General features: G+C 43.9%; 1 protein-coding gene and 1 pseudogene across 3 annotated transcripts; one reads left to right on the top strand and one right to left on the bottom strand.

Moving 5' to 3' along the window:
* LOC129326993 (uncharacterized) lies at positions 1 to 12,308 on the top strand. Of its 3 annotated transcripts, none has more exons than XM_054975355.1 (4): positions 1 to 77; positions 5,468 to 5,571; positions 9,609 to 9,780; positions 11,265 to 12,308. In XM_054975355.1, exons 2-4 carry the CDS (start codon positions 5,500 to 5,502, stop codon positions 11,840 to 11,842), a joined length of 822 nt encoding a protein of 273 aa, XP_054831330.1. In that variant the 5' UTR covers positions 1 to 77; positions 5,468 to 5,499; the 3' UTR covers positions 11,843 to 12,308. The 3 variants fall into 3 exon arrangements, with proteins under 3 accessions (XP_054831330.1, XP_054831328.1, XP_054831331.1); XM_054975353.1 differs by lacking the exon at positions 1 to 77 and adding an exon at positions 119 to 168; XM_054975356.1 differs by lacking the exon at positions 1 to 77 and adding an exon at positions 1,530 to 1,681.
* Positions 2,310 to 2,483, bottom strand: LOC129329453 (U2 spliceosomal RNA; annotated as a pseudogene).
* Positions 12,309 to 25,159: the final 12,851 nt, after the last annotated feature.

Here is a 25,159-nt window from a genome sequence, read left to right as displayed (position 1 = left end):
GCTGAAGAAAGTGAACGAGGAAGTTTATGAGGCAAATTCCTCTTGGCAAGCATCAGAGTCCAGAGGACAGTGTCAAGGTAACGGTTTCACTCAGAGCAAATATAATGTCTCGCAGTATTTATTATAAAGCTTTAAGGTGCTTTACTCAATAGGACGTTGCTTTAGCAGGTAGGTCACTCTTACTCCAATTTTACATGTTCATACTGGAAACTGAGGTAGAGAATTGTCCAAAGTCATTAAAGGCACATCAGACCAATGGGCAACTAAAGAAGAGAAATGGTTTGGTGTGAGCCAGTGGCTGCTTTTACTAGGGAAGGGGTGGTGGTGAAAAGTTCCTGGATTTCCTGGCAATATGGCAACTATCATTGTGAGAACACTAGTTCTTTATGGCTGTTGGCAAATATGTACCATGTTCCATGAAGAAAACTAATTTTAATTCCCCTTGTTTGCCTAGCCTCATTTGTATAATAAGGAAGCTGGCGGAGACCTGGGAAAAGAAACTCTTATCCCTAGTTTTCACCTAGGAACTCTTTCTATGTTGACTGGAGCACTATTGAAGGAAATAAATATTTAGTTTCTTGAATATTTCTTTAAGAAACTTGACTATAAACTCAACAGAAGACAAACAGTTAAGAATAATTGAATGTACAGCAAGTGGAGAAAAACCTTCCATAATGTGAAATAAGGGTCCATTAACTCAGTGGAGGGATTTGGTTGCAATCCTTGTTATGAAATACAAGAGTTACAAGTATTTCCCTTATTTTCATTTTGGAAATGTGTTGGAGAGTAGGGAATTTATTATGTTTGTTTGTTTGTTATATAATATTTTATTTGAGTTTGTATAATTATTTCTAATTTATTGATTGTGCCTCCATTGAAGAGTTACCAGACTGATGCTTGTCTGGATGAAATGGCACTTGGGAGATTTCTGCCTGTTGTGTATCTGTTAAAAGTGTAGAACTTGCACAGAGAAAGATGGTGGCACTGCAAAGAAGTCTGCAATCAGAGTTATGGGAATCAATTACTCTCAGTATTGGGTGGGATGTCAAAACTACGACTTGGTTTACCCAGTGAATTTTGCTAGGGATGGAATACATCCTCCCTTTACAAAGGGGTATTGGGGGAGCTCACAGAAAACCCGTTGCCTCAAAGCCTTGAAACCAAGCTGTGAAATATCTTGTTAAGGTTGGTATTTGAATATGATACTTGAATCCAGCTACGTTCAGTGGAGGTGGTAATTCCATGGGGCGTGAAGGATTATGCTGTTTCCTGGGCAATGAGTGTTTCCTTGCCACCTGTGAGCCAGTCACTAAGTTACCTGCAATCGCCAAGCTTGTACTCCACTCTGTATTGTACTAGACCGCCTCACTGCACTATTTGCAGAGGAGTGAAGCCCTTTGCTTTGTGAAAAGGAGCGGCTTGGCTGAAGAGTGGGGCAAGGCTGATGTTGATTCAGCCTTTGGGTGCCAAAGGGAAATTTCTTTTTATTTGCATGTCATTGAGAGGCCAAACAAACACTGTCATGCCCTCCCATCCTATCCTATCCATCTGGAAACAGTCACTCACCTCCTTGAGAAAGAGAAAGAGCGAGAGAGTGCGCACAGACCCACTGGCCGCGATGCCTTTGTTCCCAACACCTGAGCCAGTGAATAATGCACTTGCAGGCTGCAGAACCAGACAGGTAACCATAAAGGCCATCTCAGTTTTGTATTTCTGTTATACTCAGTTTTCTGTCTAAAAGCAGAGAGATACTTGAAGGTGTGTTGCAGGGAAGTCATCCAATGGTACCTTTTTAGCAACTTGTTTTTATTATTTTCCTGGAGGGGAATGCGTGGCCGTGGAAGACAAAAAGGCCACCAATGTGATTCATTTTATCACCAGTGGCATTTTGTTGAGCATATCAGGAGCGGGGGAGGGGCGTGCTTCGTATGGTTGGAGCTGGCCTGTAGCAGGCTGTTTGTGGGTGCGTGTGGGTGCGTAGCAGGCTGTTTGTGGGATTCTTTTTGTCTCTTTCAAATATTCCTAGCTTAGATATTTTTGCTTTCAGCCATTTTTCTTTGCCTCTACCTTATCTGTTTTTATCTTAACCTCCCTCCACAGAGCTCAAAGTAGTATATGTGGTTCTCTTTCCCTATTTTATCCCGACTACAACCCTGTAAGGTAGGTTAGGGTGAGAAAGAGTGATTGGCCAAAGGCAAAGTGGTAGTTTGACTCCAGGTCTCCCAGATCCTAGTCCAAGTCCAACCTCGTTTTTCTAGAATGGGGATGTTTACCAGTATATACCAGTATCATTCTTTTATTTATTTTTTCCAGAAAGCACTCCAGTACTGCTACAATGCCTGGAGGGAGCAGGATAAACTCCCACACTGTTTCCATGTTCCAAAAATCTATTGCAGCTCTTGAATCAAGAGTGTTTCCGATATTAAACTGAGAAGGACAGATCCTGCACATGATCTTTGCTATAGTATAATTCATAAAACAATGGCATGATGGCCCCAATCCACACCGAGTTCCTCCCCCCGCCCCTCTTTCTTTCTCAGTAACACACTCTAGCTGGGCTGGCTTTGAAAATGTTGGTGCTGCTTAGGAATGCTGGTGGGAAAGATGTGTTTGTTGTGAGAAGAAGGATACAAATTACATTTGACATTTATTAGCAGATGTTGCGAGATGGCAGGAATGAAATAGTGGGGAGCTCAAAAGTCACATTCTCAGTTGTAAGCTGTTGGGCAGGGATGGCAGTGATCAGTAAACACAGGAGGACTTAGTATTCCAGTGCTCATGAAATGGATTAAAGACTCCTGTGGGAACTGGAGGTTCACAGGCTTTTATTTTATACCGCTCCCTAAAGGGTGGGAAGTTCGTGATCATCTTTTCAAGACTGATTCCCTTCAGAAGATGTACATTGCAAGAGTTACAGCCTTCTAAATCCACTAAAGCCCGTGAGCTTAGAAGGGTGTAGATCAGTTTGCGATTGTGCTGAGAGTGTGCACTGGGGATTTCAAGGTTCTTTGCAAACCTCTGTTCATTTACAGAATGAGAACATAAGAATACAAGGGCAGTTGAAATGGATCAGCCCAACATTTAGTCCAGCATTTTATTTCACAAAGTTGTCCAAATTGCTGAAAGACCAAAAAGTAGTTCAGGGAGGCCACAGCCTCATCTGTTGATCTATCCCCACCACAGGTATTCAGAGACTTCATATAGTTGATCATCACAGCCTCGATGAATTTGTCTAATCCCTTTTTAAGGCCACTCAAACCAGTAGCCAGCCATTGATACTTTCTGTGGCAGTGATTCCCACAAGTTAACTACTCTTTAAGTGAAGTAGTACTTCCTTTGGTCCGTCCTGAATTTGCTGTCCATCAGCTTAAACGGTCATCTGCAAATTCAAGTGTTATGGTAGAGGAAGAAAAAGTTCTATCTAACTTCCCTTGCCCTGTGCCTGATTACATAAGCCTCTGTCATCATATCCCCCTGCTCTTTGGAAGGAAGGAACCTTAGGGATGCAGCAGGGGGACAAGTGGTGCTATGCTAAGGCAGAATCATTGTGAGCCCCAGAGAGACTGCAAGCTCCAAGCACACGGAGCAGCATTTGTGCACATTCATCCTCCAGTTCCAGCATCTGTTAATGCCAACCCCAAATATATCCCCTAGTTCCTATCTGCAATCAAAAGTGGGTTCCAGGAATACTATATGCCCACCTAATATGATTCTCTTTCCCATCAACCTTTTGAGTTGTGTTTTGCCAAAGTCTTCCAAATGAGTTCAGAGTGGCTACATAAAAAATGCTGTCCTTTAGACATTGAGCATAACATTTTTTAAAAAAAACTAATTATCCCTGTATCTCTCTGATCTACTTGTCAGATTCAGGTCTTAACTCTGGATGATACGTGTACCGATACATGCATCATTTGTCCTACAGGATCCTGGTTCTTACATGTTAATCTCTAGACTTTCAAGTGAGGGATAGAAGTGCATGACAGACAATCTAGGGCATGGTTAGGTGGCCACCAGTACGTGTGCCAAATAGCGACATGCCAGACCATTTTGCTCAGCAGCAAGAAGGACCAGCTGTCCTCCCAAGCAATCCAGCTGAGCCCCAGAAGCACTGGGAGTGCCACTGGCTCTGGCAAAAAGCTACAGGCGTGCCTTATGCCTGTCATTATCTCCCAGAACAATATAGCCACCAACCAGGCCCAAGGCAAGCCCTTTTAATGTACTGGCAGTGCCCCTGGGGCTCAGTTTGCTTCCAATGTTCTCATCTCTCTCCTTCCCCACGCTTGTTTGCTGACCCATCTTCACAGTTGCTTTTTTCTCAGCATTGGCCCAAAGAAGTTGCCTATACTTGATCTAGGATTCAGGAGACCAGGTGCTTCAGCAGCCTTTGGGCCTCCGTTCATGGGCTATCAGGGGGAGGGGAGCAAAATGGCATCCTATAACACTGCAGAATCATTTCTGCCTGCATAAGGGGAAGTGACATTGCCACACTGCGTGACTCTCTAGGATTTTATTTATTTACATTGGTTTACTTTTCTCACTGAGACTTAAAGCAGATTATGGTCTTTGCCATAGTGCTTTGTGGGAATCCTGGAGCATCTCACAATGCAGTGATTTCATTTCCAGTTATGTAGCGGGAAATGATGATGTGATGTCCCAGAATGCTTTTTGAGTGTCTCCCCCCACCCCAGTTTCTGTGGAACAGGTCTGAAACCTTTTATATTAACAGCCAATATACATCAACATTTATATCAAGAGATCAACGAAGAGCCAGTGTAAGAAAATTAATTTGTTTATGCATTTGTTCAATCCACCAGTAGAGGGTTTGATCTCATGAACGGGACCTATATTGTTTGGCACTCTTCCTGCCATGTCAATTTTGATCCAATACCAGTTGACTACTTGGTATGATGTCAACATTCTTCTATTTATGGCTGAAGAACAATTTCATACAAAGTATAAGACCAAGACTTGTTCTGTTTGAAACATAGTTTAATGACCATTTAAACAGAAAAAAAGAGTTTCTCATAATAATGTGAAACAACATTATCTGCATTTCTTGCTTGTCCTGTCTTCTTCAACCTTTATGCCCTGGACACTGAATATCTCCACTATCCCAGAGTTTGCCTCATACTTTCCAATCCTGTTCCATAATTCAACATTCTACAGCGGCAAGACACAATAATAGTACAAAATTAAACATATTTGCATAATTGCCTTAATTTGCATAGTCATGGACTTTGAGTTTTCTGCCTGCAAAATAATTGAATTTCTTTCTTGCAGAACTTGGCACTTCAGTGTTACTTTCATATATATGTATAGCCTTTGTTAGTTTCCCTACATACCTGGCTGCCAGGGATTTATACCTAACTCCTCAAACCTACCATTTTTGGTGCACCGTATGCAAATAGAGCCTTGGTATGGTTTCAGCTTAGCAGCACACTCACTATTCTTTTCATGTAAAATGTAGTTTTAACGAAACAACCTCTGTGAGGACTGGAAATGGATACTCCTGAGGAGGCTACAAGCAAGCCACTCATAATTGCGCAAATGAACAAAGAAGCACAGTGTGAGGTACAAACAAAATCCGCATTTCCTTTCTTTTTATCAAAAATGCTTTTCAATGGTACTCCATATGGAGTGGTTATTATTCATCGTTGCTTGATAGCTCTTATAGTGAGCAGAGTGCATAACTCCAATAACCTCAGAACAATCCTATTTATTTATTTATTTATTTATGCATACCACTTTTATGCCACCTTTCCACCCAACATAGCGACTCCAAGGTAGCAAGCAATAAATAATGCCAAACCATAAAAACTCTTTAAAGTTAGGTAGGGAATTGGAGTTCAGAGGCAAAGTCCTGAAGCAGTCAAACCTTGAGTTTCCCAGTCAAAATGCCACCATGAGATGTAGGGTGTTTTAAAGTATGTTCTTTCTTTATAGAAAACTGCCTGTTTTTGAACAAATATCCAGCTTTATTTTAATAATTCAAATAACTTTATTTGAACAACCTCTAAGCCTGTACCTTCTCTCACTCCACTTAGTCTAGGATGCTAACCTCCAGGTGGAGCTGGGAGATAGCCTGAAATTACAACTGATCTCCAGACCATAGGAATTTTCTTCTTTAAATTTTATTATAGTATAGCTTTCTCACTGAGACTCAAGGCTGATTGCACAATGTAAATCAATATAATCAACAGCAGGGATATTCAATAAACAATGCAATAGGATATACAAATGCAGATTTGCAGATAACTGAAAACAAGCAGAAATCCAATAGAGAGCTGAAAAAATGCTGAAACAGAGCATAAGCAATTCTAAACCTGACATATTAAACAACGCAGAAATTATCCAATAGGATCATACTTACAGCAGCAAACAGTACACAGTAGTATAGTCTATAGTCCCTACCCCAGCAAACTGATAGTTGTAATTGATTTATTTTTGTGGTAGTACTCACTGGTACTGAGTACTGGTGCCTTTTGGGCACCCCCACAAAGCATGGGAGCAGGCCCAGTGCCGGTGCAATGATATCACTTTCTGAAAGTGTCATTGCATTTTGTGCACAAGGGAAAGGAACACCAGGTAAGTGCTGGATAAGCACTATGGGTTGGATTTAGCAACTGTTTCTCCAATTCCAAAAACTGGTGAGGGGAGAGATATCTGCCCTTCTGCCACCAGGGGAAACCAAGGACCGTAGAGACATGCAGGCCAAAGTTGGACTTGGAGGCTGAAGCAGAGTTACCAAATTCCTGGTGGGGACTAGAGTTGTCCTGGAATTTCAGCTGATCTCCAGATGTTAATTTCCCTGGAGAAAATGGCACTTTTGGAGGACAAACTCCACGGTATCACATCCATATGGAACTGCCTCTGCAAATTTCACCTTCACCCATAGGTTGAAAGTAAGCAAACAGGCAGCTCAAACGATTGAAGGGCTGTGGGGAGGGTGAGCGTGCGAGAGAAGTGGGCTGTGCATAGGGTTGCTAACCTCCAGGTGGAGCCTGGAGACCTCCCAGAATTATAACATCTCCACACTACGGAGATCAGTTCCCCTGAAGAAAACTGCTGCTTTGGAGAGTGGATTCCCTAACATCAACTCCTACTAAGGTCCCTCTACCTACCCAAACCTCATCCTCTCAAGGCTCCACCCCAAATCTCCAGAAATTCCTCAACCTGAAATTGGCAATCCTAGCTGTACAACATCTTTGAATCCCAATTCTTTGGGAACTGGGATCCCAAATCCCCATGAGGTGTGATCTCCTATCCCTGATCCTCCCACACAGGATATTTTCAGTGATGAAATGAGGTTGCCTCTTCATCACTGAAAGGATCGTGAGGGCAGGGGGATGCTGGGAATTCACTGGTGGAGGAAGGAAGCCATCCTGTCCTCTTTCTCACAGGCCCCTACTAGTTTATATACAAATAGCAACCTCAGTTCCACATGTGAATAGACAAGATGTCTATGTGGAGTAGGCAGCCTACCAATCCTAGCATTTAGAGAGACACTGTAGGCTTCTGAAGAGGGGAGCTCTGACCCTTGAAAGCTCGTACCCAGAAAATCTTGTTAGTTAAACCACAGAGTTTTGCCCCAATACCAGAGCATTCCTGATATTCCCCAGCAACATGCTGATATCACTTATGGGTACATGGGGAGCGATGTCAGCATGTCACTGGTGATGTAATGACATTGCCAGTGATCCCCCCAAACTTCTAAGTCTCCCCCAATTCTTCATAGGTTGTTGGGGGTGGGGGACAGACCTGGCAACCCTACTCTCACATCACACAGACACCCAAAAGTCCTAAGAAAACAAGATACATGATTTTTCCAGTCGCATGGGCCCTCGGGGTCCCTGGAATTTTGTCCCCTAGGCCCCCTGAGTCCATGTGCATTAGAAGCAGGCCTGAGAATGGAGAGATAAGTACATAAGACCTGCAAAAAAGAGTGATATTGCTTTTTTTAAAAAAAAGTGTGTGTGTGTGTAAAGAATTGGTCATATGTACAATCAGGGGCAAAGCCCTGTTTATAGAAATAGCCAGCAATTAATTAGGGTAAAGATGTTGGCCCACGTTGTTTCAAACAATGCTGATCATAGCGCCCTCCTGCCCTGTGGTGTGATCACTAGCTAGCCATATTCTCTTCCGGTTACATGACTACTGAACCTATTATTATAATTACTATGTACAGACACTTATTATAATCATTATGTTGAAATAACCGCACTTCTCAGGTACAGAGTGCTTCACCTTTCTTAGTAGCGCAGTGATGCTATGATCTGATGTGTGGCGCACGTGCACGTAAGGTGCCTGATGCAATTCTTCACCGGCTGACACTGACACAGCAAGGTGGGGCCAGTCTTCACATTAACAGAGTCCTTGTGTATATCGAGTGTCACGCTCGAGTTCAACAGAGCTTCAGGCAGCAGAGGCACCCATCGCACAGAGTCCCCCCCCTTTACGCATCCTCATCATCGGCTGTTGTGAGCGCTTTGCTTATTCCCTTTCACACACCACTGAAGGGTGCTGCCCTTTAGAGTCTGCAATACCTTCCATAATTTTAGGAGGCTGCTTGCTGGCCCTGAGGGAGCAGCTCTGCCTGGCGTTGCTCTCTTCAACCTTGTCCTCTCTGTCTCCAATCCCTTACTTGAGAGATGTCTCTAGTCTTTTCTTGAGCAGAGAACATCTTCCCTTGGCAGCTTCACTGTCTGTCCTCCCCTCTCCCAGCTGGGATTGCCTTTTTATTAGGTCCAGCCCTGGGAAGAGGAAGCGGCCCTGCCCCACCCCTGCCCCAGCTGCCTTTAAACTCAGCTGGGCCAGTGGTGGTACAGGGCTTTCGTAGCTCTTCTCCTTCACATTGAGCAATGACATTACATGGAATCAGATGTTCAATGGTAATTTTGTCCTCCCAGATTTACACATGCCTTTTTCTCCCCACAACTGGGGCAGAAGCGGCTACATCCTTCCCCTCTATGCTGTTTTCTCCTTCTGAAACCATCCCGTGGAGCTGCTGTCGGCTCTGTTTGCAAAATCACGTTATTGGCATGGCTGCACATAAGTTTTGGTGCAGGGTCAATAGCAGCTCCATTGAGCTCTTAGGAGAAGAGAGCCCAGAAGGAAAGCCGTAGCTGCTTCTGTCCATGCACCCAATGGCAAGGGGGGAAAGGCTTGTGTGAGTCGAGGAGGCACAAAACTCCCATTGAATGTCTGATCTGAAGTCTTTGCAACATGAAGACTTCGTAATGCACTTCTGCACTGTTTTGCACCGGCACAAAACATCTACAATGAGTCAATGACAGAGCTGTGTGGGTTTCAAACTCATTTACTTGGAAGTAAGTAAAGTAGATACATATAGAAGCACAGTAAACGTACATACAGTGCATGCTTCATCATCAATCACCAACCCACCCAATACAGATTGTCCTAAGCCTTACGTTCTGGTCCAATGAATTAGCAATATCCAGCTATCCTTTTCCCTGGCTTGTTTTCCCCTTGTCTGCTGTCTCCCGTTTACCATTAGTCATGCTCATTAATTGGAAATTTAGCTATGTATATTTATGAGACTTCATGCTTTCTTGAGTTTCTTGAACTAATTCTTAATTTCTTGCTTGTAGTTGGTTCCAGTACTTGCTCCCCAGGGTTTCTCAAAGGAGGACGAAGATTTCTTCTCTGGGCTAAGTCCGGAGGAGGCAGAATGTTTAGAGTACCTGCTCCAGACAATCAACACTTTAGAAGGGGAGATCTTACAAGATGATGAAGGTGAAGAGAGAATAGCAGAGTCTCTAGGTGAGATAGAACACAATCTTTTCCAAGGATTCTGGACCACCTATGCTAATTAGCTCTTCTAGGGGATATAATTCAGGTGGCTATTGTTAGTCAATAAATGAAATTTAATCCTCCTCAACTCTCTGCGCACCTCCTTACCACAGAATATAGGCCCCCCTGTCAGCACACTGCAGGCTCAAATCCCACTACTGCCATGTGCTCTGCAGGTGGCCTTGGGTAAGCCACTCCTCTCAGCCCCAGCTCCCCAGCTGTATTGTGGGGATAATAATAACACCGACTTTGTTCACCGCTCGGAGTGGGCATGAATCTGTCCAGAAGGGCAGTATATGAGCAAACTATTGTTAAGCACACTGTTGTAATTATATGTTACTTGGGTGTTCTCTTTTCACATGTGCTGTTTCTGCTGTGGATGGCAACTATGGCACAGTACAGAAGGAAATCCAGCCCCCAGCCCCAACACACAGTTACCCCAAACAGAAATCGTTCAGGAAATAAACAATTTGGTCCATTTTAGAAGACTACATGGTCTTCTGCAAGGGGGTCAAATATCTCCCCCCCCCAGCCACTTGTGTGCAGAGGGGGAGGGGAGCTCCATCTGCACTGCACTTTGGTCCTGATCCAGAGCAGGAACAGCACACAGAGGAAGAGAGGAGAACACCTCAGTAATATATGACTGTGATCCTTTGAGGTCATAGGCTGCACTGGAGTCCCCACCCTATTTACTCTCTCTTGTGGAAGTCAACCCTAAGCTATTTTCTTTCCAACAGCCCACTCCCCCATCAAAATTACTTTCTGGCAGCAGTGAATTTCACTATTCTATGAACTAAGGAGGAAAGGCCATGGAATGTTGGAAATCATTCATAAGTTGATAGAATGTTGAGACTGGGAATGTTTTAGAAAGGCAACAGCCAATTGTAGCCATGCACAGTGCACATATGCTTGCTTTCTCCCTTCCCCTCTCTCTCACACAGAACAAACAAACAAACAAACAAACAGATATCTAAAGATTAGGCAGTTTACTTCAAAATAATGTGATTCACCCACCTCTCTTCTGCTTTCTGTCTTCCGTGTTTGTATCTTGCTCTTGCTCCAAGGACCTCAGAGCAACATACATGATTCTCATTTACTTTTTTCCTGTTTTTATCCTCACAACAACCCTGTGAGGTAGGTTAGGCTTAGACTGGCCAGGTAACCCAGCAAACTTCATGGCATGGTAAAGATTTGAACCCAGGATTGACAGAGCATAATCCAATGTTTTAGCCACTATATCACACTAGCCTTTGCACTTCACATGTTCACCATAGCAAACATTGATCTAACAATGGTGTCACTGCACTGAACATGAATTCCACATGTGTGAAGCAGCTCATACCTGACTGGGTTGAAACAGGAATTAAGGAAAATCCCACCCCTCTTGATTTCCCACTTTGTTCACAAGCACTAGTTCTTCCTAACTTCTTTGGTCCACATTGGTTTGTGTACAGATGCTGGAGATCCACCCAACAGCAATGTCGGTGCCAACATACAGCAAAGTACCTCCAGGGAAGCATCTACAACCAAGCCTGTTTCTAAGATGAATATGATCAAGTCCTTTTCAGAGGAATCTATTGACATTGGTCTGAGGAGAGGATCTGACCCTCATTATCCCAAAGCCAAAAGGTCTCCTGCACTGGGAAGCTCTTACCCCACTCATTTCAGGAAGTTTGACACAATAATGAGGTCTGGGGTCAATGTTCAAGAACTTCGCTCTCGCTTCCTCCACCACCTTGACAGCTCTGCTGATGTCAGGGAACCAACAGAGGCTGCTGCTGCAAGAACCATTAAACAATCTGGGCCGTTGTCCAGAGACCAGAAATCCCCTAGGGACGAAGCACTGAGGAAACTGGGCCTGCTCCGGATAAATGCCAGTTCTCCTAATGCCAACAGCCCTCCTGTGATTGTGCCAGGTCAGCATTCCCAGATGCCGCTTACTGAGGGGCTGAATCATGAAGCAACTCTGTCTGGAGAGCCTGTAGATAGACAGATAATTGTTACTGCCCAAGAACAAGTGATTCCTCCATAGGAGCTGAACATCAGGAATTGCTTAGAACACTTGGGACGCCTGTGGTATTGAAATCAAACTCTAAAGTCCCTTCATCATACAGTGAGCTGCTTCCTGCAAGATAATACTTAGAACACTTGGTATTTAGATGTGGTCTCTTCTGAAAGGAGCCACTCCCTGGTCATAGGCTGAGGTGGAGGTCACAGAGTATTTTATTGTTCTGCTGGATGCCAGATAGAGCAATCCTAAGAAGAGTTATTCCAGTCTAAGCTCATTGATTTTAATGGGCTTAGACTGGAGTAACTTTGCTTAGGATTGCATGGAGAATGTTGTTTCCTGAATTCTTAGCACTGACAATGCTTATTTAATTACATGTATGAACCACTTTATGTATAGAGTCATTAACTAGCATTCCATCCCAAAGATGCTCAGGAGAAAGGGGGGGATATAAATACTTTTAATTAATTAAATAAATAAATAAACGAGAGCTCGGGCTTCTTCTCTTCTACTCCGGGGACTATATAGCCAGAAAAATCATGCCAAAGAAACTCTCTTACTTCTGATTTGTTTTTGATTGGATGGTGGGGGGGGGGGGGGTTGCATTTGGTTCAACTGGTTCTCCAGTTCTCCCTTTGTTATGTATTTTCATTTAACTCTGTGTTAATCTTGTGGGCTAGAGTACAGTACAGCAGCATTTTATTTCCAGTTTTGCTTACTGAGTCACTGCGATGTGACACATACTTGCCTTGTGCCTCCATTGTTTCTCCCGCTGTAAAATGGGGAAATACAGCAAATCAGGAAGAGACTGAACTGGGAATTAGTTTCACTCAGAAACACAAAGATCTTCAGAGGCGCACACACTAAAACATACAACTAGCTATCTACTGAGCCCAGTATCTAACTATTATATTTTCATTTATGTTACCATTTCTTTCTCCAAGGAGCTCATGGCCTATTTATTTTAACAACCATCCTGTGAAGTAAGTTAGGATAACTGGCTTACGGTCACCTAGTGAGCTTTATGGGCCAAGGGTTCAACTATATGTTATGTTTTCTTCTGTTTATTAAAAAAAAATCTTTTGTATATATTTACCAGGATTGCTTTATCAGGCAGGGGAATGGTGGGGGGAGATAAGGAAAATTTAATCCCTTCTTTCTCCATTTTGTTCACTGGAAAAAGGCCACCCCCGGCCCCGCCCTTGCTTTTATCCACATTGAAGAGAAAGTATACATACCTCTTAAGTTTTTCCTTGCTGGTTGAAATCAGTTCAAGAGTCGCTTTTTCTAGTGAAAAAAAGGCAGGAGAGGAAAGAGTTCAAGATTCTCCCCTTCTCTCCCTCCCCCATGTCATTTTCCTCTTCAAGGAAGCAATGCTAGAACCCAATTGAACCAGGAAGAGGATAAAAGGAAGGTGGCACTCCTGGAGAAGCTCAGCAAAGGTGACAACGGCGGTTGTATGCTGCCCTCTTGGATCTCTAGGATCTAACCAGATGGACACACAACACATTCAAGTACCTGTTAAGTGTACAGGAGGAAAACGACATGCCTTCAGAGAAGTTCCGAAGCCCCCAGGGCCAAAGACCTCACCCCCACCCCCACCCCAAGTAGCCATCTTCTTTCTTTGGTGCTAAGCCAACACATCAGAAATGTAAAAGTGCTTGGTTGCTTTGCAACGCCAGTTCCAAGCCACCACCATGTATCCCAGTCAGTTCACCTCTCATTACCTCCACCTACTCACACTTAAGTGCTGGGGCTGCTTGAAACAGAGTTTGTTTATTTATTTATAGTCCGCCTTTCTCACTGAGACTCAAGGAGGATTACATAGTGTGAGATCAGTACAGTCCGTAGCAAGGACAAAGGTAGGCATTTCCATACAGTGTCAAGGAAATTTCCATAAACAATTTTATAGGGTAGATGAATACAAGTTTACAGAGACATAACATTAGCAAGGATCTAATACAGGGTTGAAGGACTGCTGAAACAATTCTTGGACTGACGTTAGACAACATGAAGCACAAGCCATATATACGAGTACATATTCAAAGCAACAGATAATATGTAAAGCAACCGATTAGTGGAGCCCATATGGTTCCCAACTCATTGGTGAAGCATCTGAGACCCCCTCCCTACAATACCGCCCTCCTATCTGAGGAAAAAAGCCTTTTTGAATAATTCAGTTTTGCATTGTTTGCAGATAGCCAAGAGCATGGGAGCTCTCCTGACCTCCTCAGGCAGACTGTTCCATAGTGTAGGGACCACCACAGAGAAGGCCCGTGTACGGGCTGCAGTTGATTTTGCCCATGTGCAGGCTGGCACCTGCAAGAGACCCTGTTCGCATGAGCAAAGCTGCCGTGGAGGGACATAGGGAGGGAGGCAGTCCCATAGGTATGTCGGGCCAAGGCCATGAAGAGCTTTGTATTTAATTACCAGTACCTTGAGCTGAGCACAGTAGCTGATAGGTAGCCAATGGAGTGACTACAGGGTGGGAGTGATGTTCATGCTCCTGCTCGCTCCTGCCAACAGTCGAGCTGCAGCATTTTGCACCAATTGGAGCCTCCTAGTTAACTTAGATAGAAGACCAATATATAGCACATTACAATAGTCAAGTTTTAATGTTACCATAGCATGGATCCAGGTGGCTAGGTTGGCTGTGTCAAGATAAGAAGCCATCTTCCAGGCTTCCATCTTCCAGAGTTGCCAACTGCAGGTTTGGAAATTCCTGGCACTCTGAGGGTGGAGCCTGGAGAGGGCAGAGTTTGGGGAGGGGGCTCAGCACTGTATTATAGCATAAAGTCCACCCTCCAAAACATCCCTTTGTAATTCCAGGAAACCTTCAGGTCCCCCCTGGAGGTTGGCAACCATACATCCTTCTCCCAGTTCCCTAAGCTCCCATCCTGGTCATCGTACTCTTTCTGCAGAGTTAAAGCAGGGGACAGCTTGTCTGCCTGGATCAGGTGTGGAAAGTTCCTTCTGGCTTCCCTCTGAGACAGGACTATCCAGGAGGCTGCCAGTACCCTCCAGCCTGCAAAAGCTCCAAGCCAGACACCACCTTCAGCTGGGGCCTTTTATCCCTCTTCCCCTGGCCATTCTAAATTCCTACTTCCCTGCCCCTCCTCCTGAGCAGGCCCTTTCTGATAGTCCCTTAACCCAAAGGAGGCCTTTGCTCCATAGGGAGCTAGGACTGGTTAGCCTTCCTCCTCGGTGCTCTTCTCTTGCTTTTGTGAGTCCCAATGGCTCTTCCGTGACCTCTGTAACAGGGCTGCTGCTTTCATTAAGTAGGGCTGTCAGCCCTCCCCCACCTTAATTCTGGAGAATGGGGGGTGCCAGGTGGGAGGAGGACCACTGATTCTTCCTCCATGCAAATGTGTGAAGCGTGTCCTTAGGAATCGGCCCCTCTGAGACACCATCACTTCCAGTTTGAACTAGAAGCAACAGCATTGAAAGCCCGTGGAGTGTGCACACGCCATTTCCCTGCATGCTTGACCTGTCTCCACACACCTCTCTCTCCCCTGCTGCTAGTCAAGTGAATAGTGACGGGGTTGGCAACTCTATCCTTAGGGCTGTGTCCTGCTCCACCCCTTTTCGCCCAGGGGTAGGATGCTCTGGGCTGTGACAGCAACCCAGTCTTCTTGAACAGTGGTACTCACTCCATAGATTGCTGAGACCCACATTTGCAATTACCATCAACCCACAGAGCCATATCCTTTGAATGTGGTCTGCACCTCATGGAAGTTGGTCCCTACCCATTCCTCTGGTGACAGCTATTTCAAACTGGGAACCACTTGCCAACCACTAGCTCTGCCAGGCAATGGCCTTGCCCTACTTCCTGAAAGATGGGACAGGTGCTACATTGAGGAACAGTGATCAGAAGTGCCAAAGGTGGCGTGTGGCATAGAGTTGCCAGTTCCAGGTAGGGAAATACCTGGAGATTTGGGGGGTGAGTTTGAAGACAGCGAGGTTTGGGGAGGACCTGGAGCTCAACAGATTGTAATCCCATGATGCCTACTGTACAAAGCATCCATTTTTTTCCAGGGGAAATGATCTCAGTCATTTGGAGACTGGTTGCAATTCTGGGAGATCTCCAGCCACCACCTGGAGGCTGGCAACCATACTTGAAGTCCCAAGCCACAGTGTTTCACTGTTCTAAGCATTTCACTAGCCAGCCATACAATAGTGTTGCCAGCCTCCAGGTGGTGGCAGGAGATCTCCAGGAATTACAACTGATCTCCAAGCCACAGAGATCACTTTCCCTGGAGAAAATGGCTGCTTTGGAGGATGACTGTATGGCATTATACCCTGCTGAAGTCTCTCCCCTTCCCAAACCCTGCCCTCACCAGGCTCTATCCCCCAAAGGTCCAGGAATTTCCCAAGCAGGAGCTGGCAACCCTACCACACAATGTTTCAGTACTTTGTAAAACAGCTTTCTCACCATGCAGAATTTCACTGCCCCTGAAAAGACCACTGGGAGACAAGAAGGATTTGTTTCAGAAAGTTAGCAAACTACCGTGTCGTCATAGGCTAAACATAATTTTCTATTAAGATTGTGTTTTCATAAACCTCTGTAATTCTAGTGCTGTGACATACTTATGCCTGTTTCCAGGCATCAGAAAGAACACATTAGAACAACCTCATCTTCCTCCTGACAATTAAATTATCTTCCAAACAATCCAGAAGGTGTTTCATCCATTGGCGCAGACCTCAAAGAAGAATTCTCTTTTGTGGCCCTCCTACTTCCAGCCTGCACTTCAGATACTTAACTGGCTGCCTGTTCTTTGAAGACAAAATATGTAGGCAGCTGTGCTCTTCTAGGAGAAAACTTGCAAAAGAAACAGGAACACAACACCTTTATTAGGACCAGCCTAAAATGTCACTTAAGCACCTAAGCTTTCGAGTTCACTAAACTGAACACTTCTTTGGGGTATTAAACAAAACAACAGATAAGAAAAAGGGAGGGAAGAACAAAGAAACAGATATGATTGGGCATTATGAAAAGCCACGATCTATTCTTTGCTGTAGTCCTACAATCGAATGAGAGATGGTGCCTAGTGCAAACACAGTTCAGTGCAGCAAGGCATGCTGGGAAGAAGGAGCAATGGCTGCTCCCCTCCTCCTGAAAATACAAAGGCCAGCAGTTATGTCCATTTGTCTCTAGCAGGCACATGTTTTTATGAGACAGAGAGCAGAAATTAAGAAGAACAGGGCATAATATGCACATAACATTTTTTAAAAACCCGGAAAAAAGGACTGCTATTTTTCCCCTTCTTTTTTTCTTCTGCTGTATCTTTAAAGTGCAATGTTTTGATGAGGGTTAAAAATAGATCTGAATAACTGCTGGCTTTTTTATTTTCAAAAGCAGAACAGACATCACTTTTTTATCTCAGTATACCCTGTTGCAATCTTGAGGGGGAATTTTTTGTATCTAGCACAACAATGTAACCTAATGTTTGTCTGAGTAACATTTCCTCCATTCCATTTTTACATCTCAACAGACTCGGGATTTTCATTATACTGAGCAACATCTTTTTACTTCTCTCCTTTTTTCTGTTTTTGTTTTTTGCTTAAAAGATATCATGCTCCTGTTGTTTTGGGGGTTATCTTCTCCTTTGTAATGTTAAGTACTAGAGGCAGTTTCCAGTAACAGGACTGTCTGTCTCCTGTTTGCATCCCTTTTGTGCTAGTGTCTGATCAGACTTTCTACAAAAGTTGAGCCCAGGATAGTATGCCTAAGGTTCATCCAGAGCTGGCTGGCCAGAATTAGCTCGACTGAATGTCCAAAAAGATACTTCAGTCCTCAGCAGCTGTACAAACCTCCATTGCTGTATAACTTGCAGCCCCAAGTTTCTTCCTTTTCATAGCTACAAGATGTTTATTGTTAGTTCCAGGGCCATCCTCATCAGAGTTATAACTTTCTGATTCCATTGAAGTCAATGGACTAAACAAGGGGTAACTTTTTTTAGGACAGCATTTGTTAAAGATCCTGAAAATTACCTGTACAATCTCTATCTAGTTTAGTACAGCCATTTAGTTAATATTGTAATGTTGTAATACTCCCTCCCTCCCTTTATGTAGTATTTATTTTCTAATGTGAGCATTAAATAAATAATTCTTTTAAGTTAACTTGTGCTGTGATATGACTCTACTTAAAGGTTCAATTATTCTACATTCTTGTCCCTTTAAGCTTTCCTTAGGCTATTGGAGGAAGTTGCCAGAATGCATTTGCATTCAAAGGCACAGATCATCACATACAAAAAAAAGGGGCAATTGTGTGCGCAAGATCAGATATGATCCTGCGCATAGTTAGTTGAAGTCAATGGCTTGGATCCAATCAGGTTTTTTTGCTGGTGAAAAAGGAATGTTGGGATTCCCTTTGACCACCAAAAATGCTTTGCTGGGAATCACGGGACCTGCATGAACAAAAGTCATATGGAACAGATTGGGAAGTGAAAATGGCCTTGGGAGAAGATTGAATTTGTGAATCCAAGGCTTGGTCACGTAATGCCAAATCATACTTTCTCGTAATGTCTTAATCAAACCAGCATGATTGATGGCAAAGCAACCATTTTCTCCGGGTGAACTAATCTCTGTAGTCAAGAGATAAGTAGTAATTCCAGATCTCAAGGCACCACTTGAAGTTTGGCTACCATATAGGGCTGCCAGCTCCAAGTTGGGAAATTCCTGGAGATCTGGGGAGTGAAACCTGGAGAAAGTGGGGTTTGGGGAGGGAAAGAACCTTGGCATGGCATAATTCCATAGAGTTCACCCTCAAAAGTAGCCATTTTCTCCAGGTGAACTGATCTCTGAGGCCTGGAGACCACTTGTAATTCCAGGAGATCCCCAGCTACTACCTGGAGGCTGACACCAGCCTTCCTTCCCTGTTCATTCAAAGCATAGGATCCTAGCTTTCCTGTGTTTATGGAAACGCGTAGGTGTTTCTTCATGTGCTGGCCTTGAATGATAACTCCCCCTTTCTTATGCAGATTAAGAAATCTTACAGAACGGTTGCTATGACCTTGGCTAGAACACTAATGATCAGATTCCCCACCCCCACTGCCTGCCTTCAGTAGTTCCATAGTTTCAGTTTTCAAACTTGATGTCTTTGGTTTCTTCCCTGTATTACAAAATAAAATCTAGAAGAGGGTAGACAGCACACAAAGAACAACAGTAACCCAGGTTCTCCTCACTGGTAGGGATATTCTTCAGTATTATCAGCAGAAAACTCACGAACAACTTTTCATCACATTGTAATGAAATTTGGGGGTATTTCATTTCCTTTTCTTCGAAATAAATTTATTCTAACAATTAACAGTGAAATCCTAAGAAGGGTTACTACAGTCTAAGCCCATTGATTTCAATGGGCTTAGATTGGAGTAACTCTGTTTACGACTTCACTGTAAGTACTGAAGAGCTTCCCTGCATAGTGCAAAAGTTATGACAGAGGTGAAGTGATCTATCATCTTCCTGCCAACAGGCAGAGCAGAGCTGACCTTTCCATTATCATCAGACACTATCCAGCCCCTTTCCAAATTCTGACTCCATTTCACCCTGATCTGAAGGGGCATTCTAAAGAACATTGATCACCGAAGAAAGCATTACCATTTAACAGCTGCCAAACACAGACAAAGCTTTCTCCTCAGGAAAACCTGTTAATCCGGGGTGTGTGTGTCAAATACATGCACAGCAGATTACAGAAGAAACTACAGCTGTTTCTAGCTGTTTGGAAATTGAATGATTATTGTCTCATACTTTGCAATTTATGTTTATCTTCTGAGCCTCATCTAACCACAGATATCTGATTTCCCAGACCACAGCTTGCATGCCCAAGACCACAAATAAGGCTGTCCTTTGAAATTAAAAAAATCTGGTACAGTAAAAGCTGGTACACTCATCCTTGGGGAACTGGGGTTGCTGGATAACCAAAAAATGCAGATAGATCCAGATGGGTAGCCGTGTTAGTCTGTCTGTAGCAGTAGAAAAGAGCAAGAGTCCAGTAGCACCTATAAGACTAACAAAATTTGTGGGGAGGTATGAGCTCACTTCTTCAGATACAGCTAGAATAACAACAACAACATTCAATTGATATCCCACCCTTCAGGATAACTTAATGTCCATTCAGAGCAGTTTACAAAGTATGCCATTATTATCCCCACAACAATCACCCTGTGAGGTGAGTGGAGCTGAGAGAGCTCTGGAAGAGCTGTGACTGACCCAAGGTCACCCAGCTGGCTTCAAGTGGAAGAGTGAGGAATCAAACCTGGCTCTCCCACTGCTCTTAACCACTACACCAAACTAACCTGCAGGTTAACATGCAGGTTAAGCAAGTGGGGATCCACTGCTTCCTCCACAGCAAGCTGAGGAGAAGCACGCAGCTGTCCCTGTGGGATCCTGGCAATGGGCACTGTCCACTGTGCAGCAGTGTGGGTGGTGCCCATGGCCAGAATGCACAGCGCTGCCATAATGCCAATCAGCTGGTGAAGACTCAAAAGACTAAGACATTTTCAGCCCTTTAAATCCCTGCCTCTCACACAGTGGCACAGTGGCATGGGGGTAGAGAGCAAGGGACCCTGGCAGTGGGATCCTGGCCATAGCACTGCCTGCAGCAGGGCTCCCATGATCTTGAGAACAGGTCACAGCAGCCCAGCATACCAGATAACCAAGTGTGCCAGATAACCATGCCAGCTAACAGAATGCCGGACAACACAGTTTTTGGTTGTTGTGGATTTTCTGGGCAGTATCGCCGTGGTCTTGGCATTGTAGTTCCTGACGTTTCGCCAGCAGCTGTGACTGGCATCTTCAGAGGTGTAGCACCGAAAGACAGAGATTTCTCAGTGTCAAACTGTGGAGAAGATGTTAGCAGGTAATTTATATCTACTCAGGAACGTGGGTTTGGGTTGCATCATCCTGTAAGAGTTTCCCAGGGTGTGGAATGCTAATGCTTCACTGTATTCTGAGGAAATTGCTATCATTAAACCCCACCTTTCTCCCCATAGGGGACTTAAAGCAATTTCTATCATTCCTCTCCTCCATATAATCATCACAGCAACCCTGTGAGGTAGGTTACCCTCAGAGTGCGTGATTGGCCCAAGGTCACCTGACAAGCTACCATAGCAGAGTGGTGTTTTGAACCAGGGTCTCACTGATCATAGTCCAACACTCTAACCACTACACTGTACTGGCTCTCTAAATTAAAAAACAGAAATCAGGTTACATGCCAGAACAAATACATCGAGAAAATGAGCCATGCCATACAGATATGTTAAACGTTTTGGGAATTAGGCATGTAGAAAAAAATTACTATTTTACAGATGGGAAATACTGAACCAGAAACTACTCTGGTCAATGAATTTATTACCCATGAAACAAATGGAGAAACAGCATTCCTTCTTTCACCATTAGTTACTTTTTAGGATAGCATATAGATATAGACCAGTCATCCCCAGCATGATGCCTACGAGGGAGACACCCCCTACACTCCCCTTATGTTTAGCAAGAAATACCCATTCAGAAACCGTTGCCTTCATTATAAGAGGATGTTTGGATTGTAACCTCCTAGGATTTTGTGACTGGTTTCAGCCTCCATGGCAACCATTTCAAAGTTGGCCACAACCCCCAACAGCAGCCATTTTCTGATGGTGCCTACAGTGTGTGAGAGTGGTGTAGTGGTTAAGAGCAGCAGGACTATAATCTGGAGAACGAGGTTTGATTCCCCAATCCTCTGCTTGAAGCCAGCTAGATGGCCTTGGATTAGTCACAGCTCTTCCAGAGCTCTCTCAGTTCCACCTACCTCACAGGGTCATTCTGGTGAGGATAATAACACACTTTGTAAACTGCTCTGAGTTGGCGTAAAGTTATCCTGAAGGGTGGTATATAAATTGAATGTTATTATTATTATGTCCTGTCAAGTCACTTCTGACTTATGGCAAACCCTATAAATTAACAACCTCCAAAACACCCAATCATCAATAGACTTGCTTGGATCTTGCAAACTGGAGGCTGTGGCTTCTTTTATGGATTCAGGTCATCTCATTTTGAGTCTTCCTCTTTTCCTGCTATCTTCCACCTTTCCTAGCATTATTGCCTTTTCCAGTGATTCTTGTCTTCTCATGATGCAACCAAAATACAATAGCCTCCGTTTCATCATTTTAGCTTTTAGGAAGAATTCAGGCTTGATTTGGAGACTCTTGCTTTGATCTAGGTGCCTACTACCTGTCTTTAAAATGCCAAGAGTGCCCACAGGCTTAACAAGGTTCGCAATCTTTGACATAGGCACATGAAATATGCCAAGATCTTCCTCCATACATAGATCTTTTCCATATACATACAAAATATGCACAAAACAAATCCCCTTTCTTCATGCACACAATATTTAAATCAGCACATGATACAAATAGGAAGTACACACGTACACAGCATGGCCTTCTCTCATGCACACAGGTGAAAGAAAAGAACTAGCTCCAGCATGAGATTCAGAGTCTAGCTCTGAGTTATGCAGCACATCAGCCACCTCCTCCAACAGCAGCAGTCTGGCTAACACCTAGGCCATTTAATCCTGAGCTGAAATTGCATTCTAGAGAACATTACTCAGACCAGACTGGCCCAAGGCCCCAGGGTGACTTCTTAGTCATGGCTCACTGCCTTTCTGTCTGCTTCCAATTCCTTGCTGTTGATCCGGCCCCCACCCCCTTAGCCCTTTCAGCCAACCAGATCAGGGGGTTCCCTTTTGCTGAGTCCTCAAACTTCAGCAAGCATCCCACATACAAAAGTGAGAAGTGATGATAGTAGCCAGAAAGCACAGTCACCAGTTAAAATGTTGCATGTATCCATATATAAAGTATATATAGTATATAAAGTAGATGTTTTTATGCATTTATGCAGCATATTTAGGCAGTAGGTAGCCTGGAAGCTATATCTATATCTATATCTATATCTATATCTATATCTATATCTATATCTATATCTATACCTATATCTATATCTATATATCTAGATATAGATATAGATATAGATATAGATATAGATATAGATATATATAGAGAGAGAGCTTCCAGGCTACCTACTGCCTAAATATGCTGCATAAATGCATAAAAACATCTATTTTAAAAATGATAAAAACAAGCAATGGGATAGAGTTGCCAGCCTCCAGGTAGGGCCAGGTGACCTCCTAGAACGCCAACTGATCTGCAGGCTGTAGAGATCAGTTCCCCTCAAGGAAATGGCTGCTTTGGATGGCAAACTCTATGGCATTATATCTCACTGAGGTCCCTCCCCTCATGAACATTGCCCTCCTCACAGTGCACCCACAAGTCTCCAGAAATTTCCTGACCTGGAGTTGACAACCCTAGTGGGGGAGGAGGGAATGTTTGATTAATATAAATTGCTTCAGTCTCATATAACATTAGCTGGACAAGTGTATTTGCGCTATGTTGGTGTATCTACAAGTCACATTGCATATACCAAAGATACACTGACCCATCTCAATATACAGTAACTGTGCCCCCATGGGGTGGTTTAGATTGGGGCGGTTAGAATAGCCAATGACTACATATGGAACCCAATGTGTTTAGACTTGCCATTTGCCCATCTGCATCTGGTAACCCCCTACCCTTGGTCCCAATCCCCCACACTTGAGAAACTGAGGAATGGGAGAAACAATGGATAGGAAATAGGCTCCATAGTGATACTCTAGGAATTTCTCCATGTCTCTATGGTCTTTACCATAGAGATTGGGGGAAATTCCTAGAACATCACTTGAAATTGATGCTACATCCTCCCCTCACTCCACCCTGCACTTGCACTGCCTTCAAAATCTCCTGGCATTTGCAAAGACAGGGCTGGCAACCTTACCAAACATAAAGCTAAATTTAGATTTTTTTACCTTTTGTTGTTCAGAGTTGATAAATAATGTCACATACCTAAGCCAGGGTGTTTCCCAGAATGTTTGCAGTATTGGCCCATTATCAGAAAGGACAAAATATTGGTTGGGAAACTCCCTGGGTCATCTCTCTTCTTAGCAGAACCAGAACCTAATCTTTTAAAAATTCTAAAATATACTGTTTTCTAAACATATTCTTATCAAGTTCTTACCAACACTTACTATCATCTTGGATGTCCTCTTGCCTTGGTTACTCTCTTCATCGGAGTTATCATAATAATCCTTTTAAAAAAATTTGTAACTTATCAGTCCCTGTAAATTATCTTTTTGTTGTCTTTTGTTGGAAGAAATAGCCTTCCATTCATCGTTGGAGTGACACTGTGACTGGTAAACAATATTTCACATATCAGTACTCTTTGTTAAACTATAGCTTGATTTTGATGGTTTTGTTTTTGACTAATAATGAGTCAGGCATCAAGGGAGGGTGGGTGAGCTCACTTTTCTTTTTGGCATAAGCTTTCTTCCAATCTAAAGAGACTTCCTCCAATGTAAGTAGCACTTCTTTTAGAGGAAAAGATGCATAAGATGAAATCCTTAGGTGGGAGGAAGGCTGTTTGGAGGATGGTTGGATCCATCCAACCCAGTGTGAAAAGAAAGCTGATTAGTGGGGGAAGCAAACTTATCTTTGAGAAGTTCAGCAGTTTCCCAAGTCCAGAGGCGTGGTGGTTGAAGGGGAGGTTTGTATGACTTTGAAAAATATCAGCAAGTTAAGCAGAGATTGAAGATGGCATAGCGGTTTGGGATCCAGACAGCATTTATTGCAGGTCAGCAGAAGAAGCCTATTGTGAACTGGGAGAAAGCAATGTGTTGCTGTTGTTGTTGGTCTACCATACATCTATACTACATTGTTGTGTAATACAGCTGCTCTGACGGTGCTACTGGAAAGCTGCTCTGAGTCTCCTGTGGGGGGGGGGGAAGTGGGATAGAAACACATGCAAAAATATCAGGAAAGATAAAAAGGTTTCTGGCTAACTAATAGTGGAAAATCTCAAGCAAGGGTACTTAGGGCAGAGAGGAGGGGTAGATATTTGGGGAGTAACTAGCAAGGTGAAGGCAACTGGGGGGGGTCAATGTGGATCATGAGGGAAACCAAATGGATGGTAAGAAAGGAGGTTCAAAAGGTGTACCAGTAAATCCTCTCTATGTGGAATGGGTGGGCAAGACTTAAAAAAGGCTGGGAAGCCAGTCAGGGTGCAAGAGGTTGGTGGGCGGAGCTTCGCGGTGGGCGGGGCCATGGAACCGCCTGATGGGCGGGACTTGGCGAGGCCCATTGGTGGGTGTGGCCAACAGCCGCCGAGGGGGTGTTGCCCAGGTGAAGCAACAGGTGAGGGAGGGCGGGGCTCCCGGGGCACCCCCGAGGGGGGCAGTTGGGGCAGTTCTCGCCTTGCCGGAAGCGGATGTGGCCTACT

This window comes from Eublepharis macularius, chromosome 4 (assembly GCF_028583425.1).
Source record: "Eublepharis macularius isolate TG4126 chromosome 4, MPM_Emac_v1.0, whole genome shotgun sequence".
In the NCBI taxonomy this organism is placed as follows: Eukaryota; Metazoa; Chordata; class Lepidosauria; order Squamata; family Eublepharidae; genus Eublepharis; species Eublepharis macularius.
The sequence above is the reverse complement of the archived record's forward strand: the minus strand, read 5'-3'. Positions and strand labels throughout refer to the sequence as shown.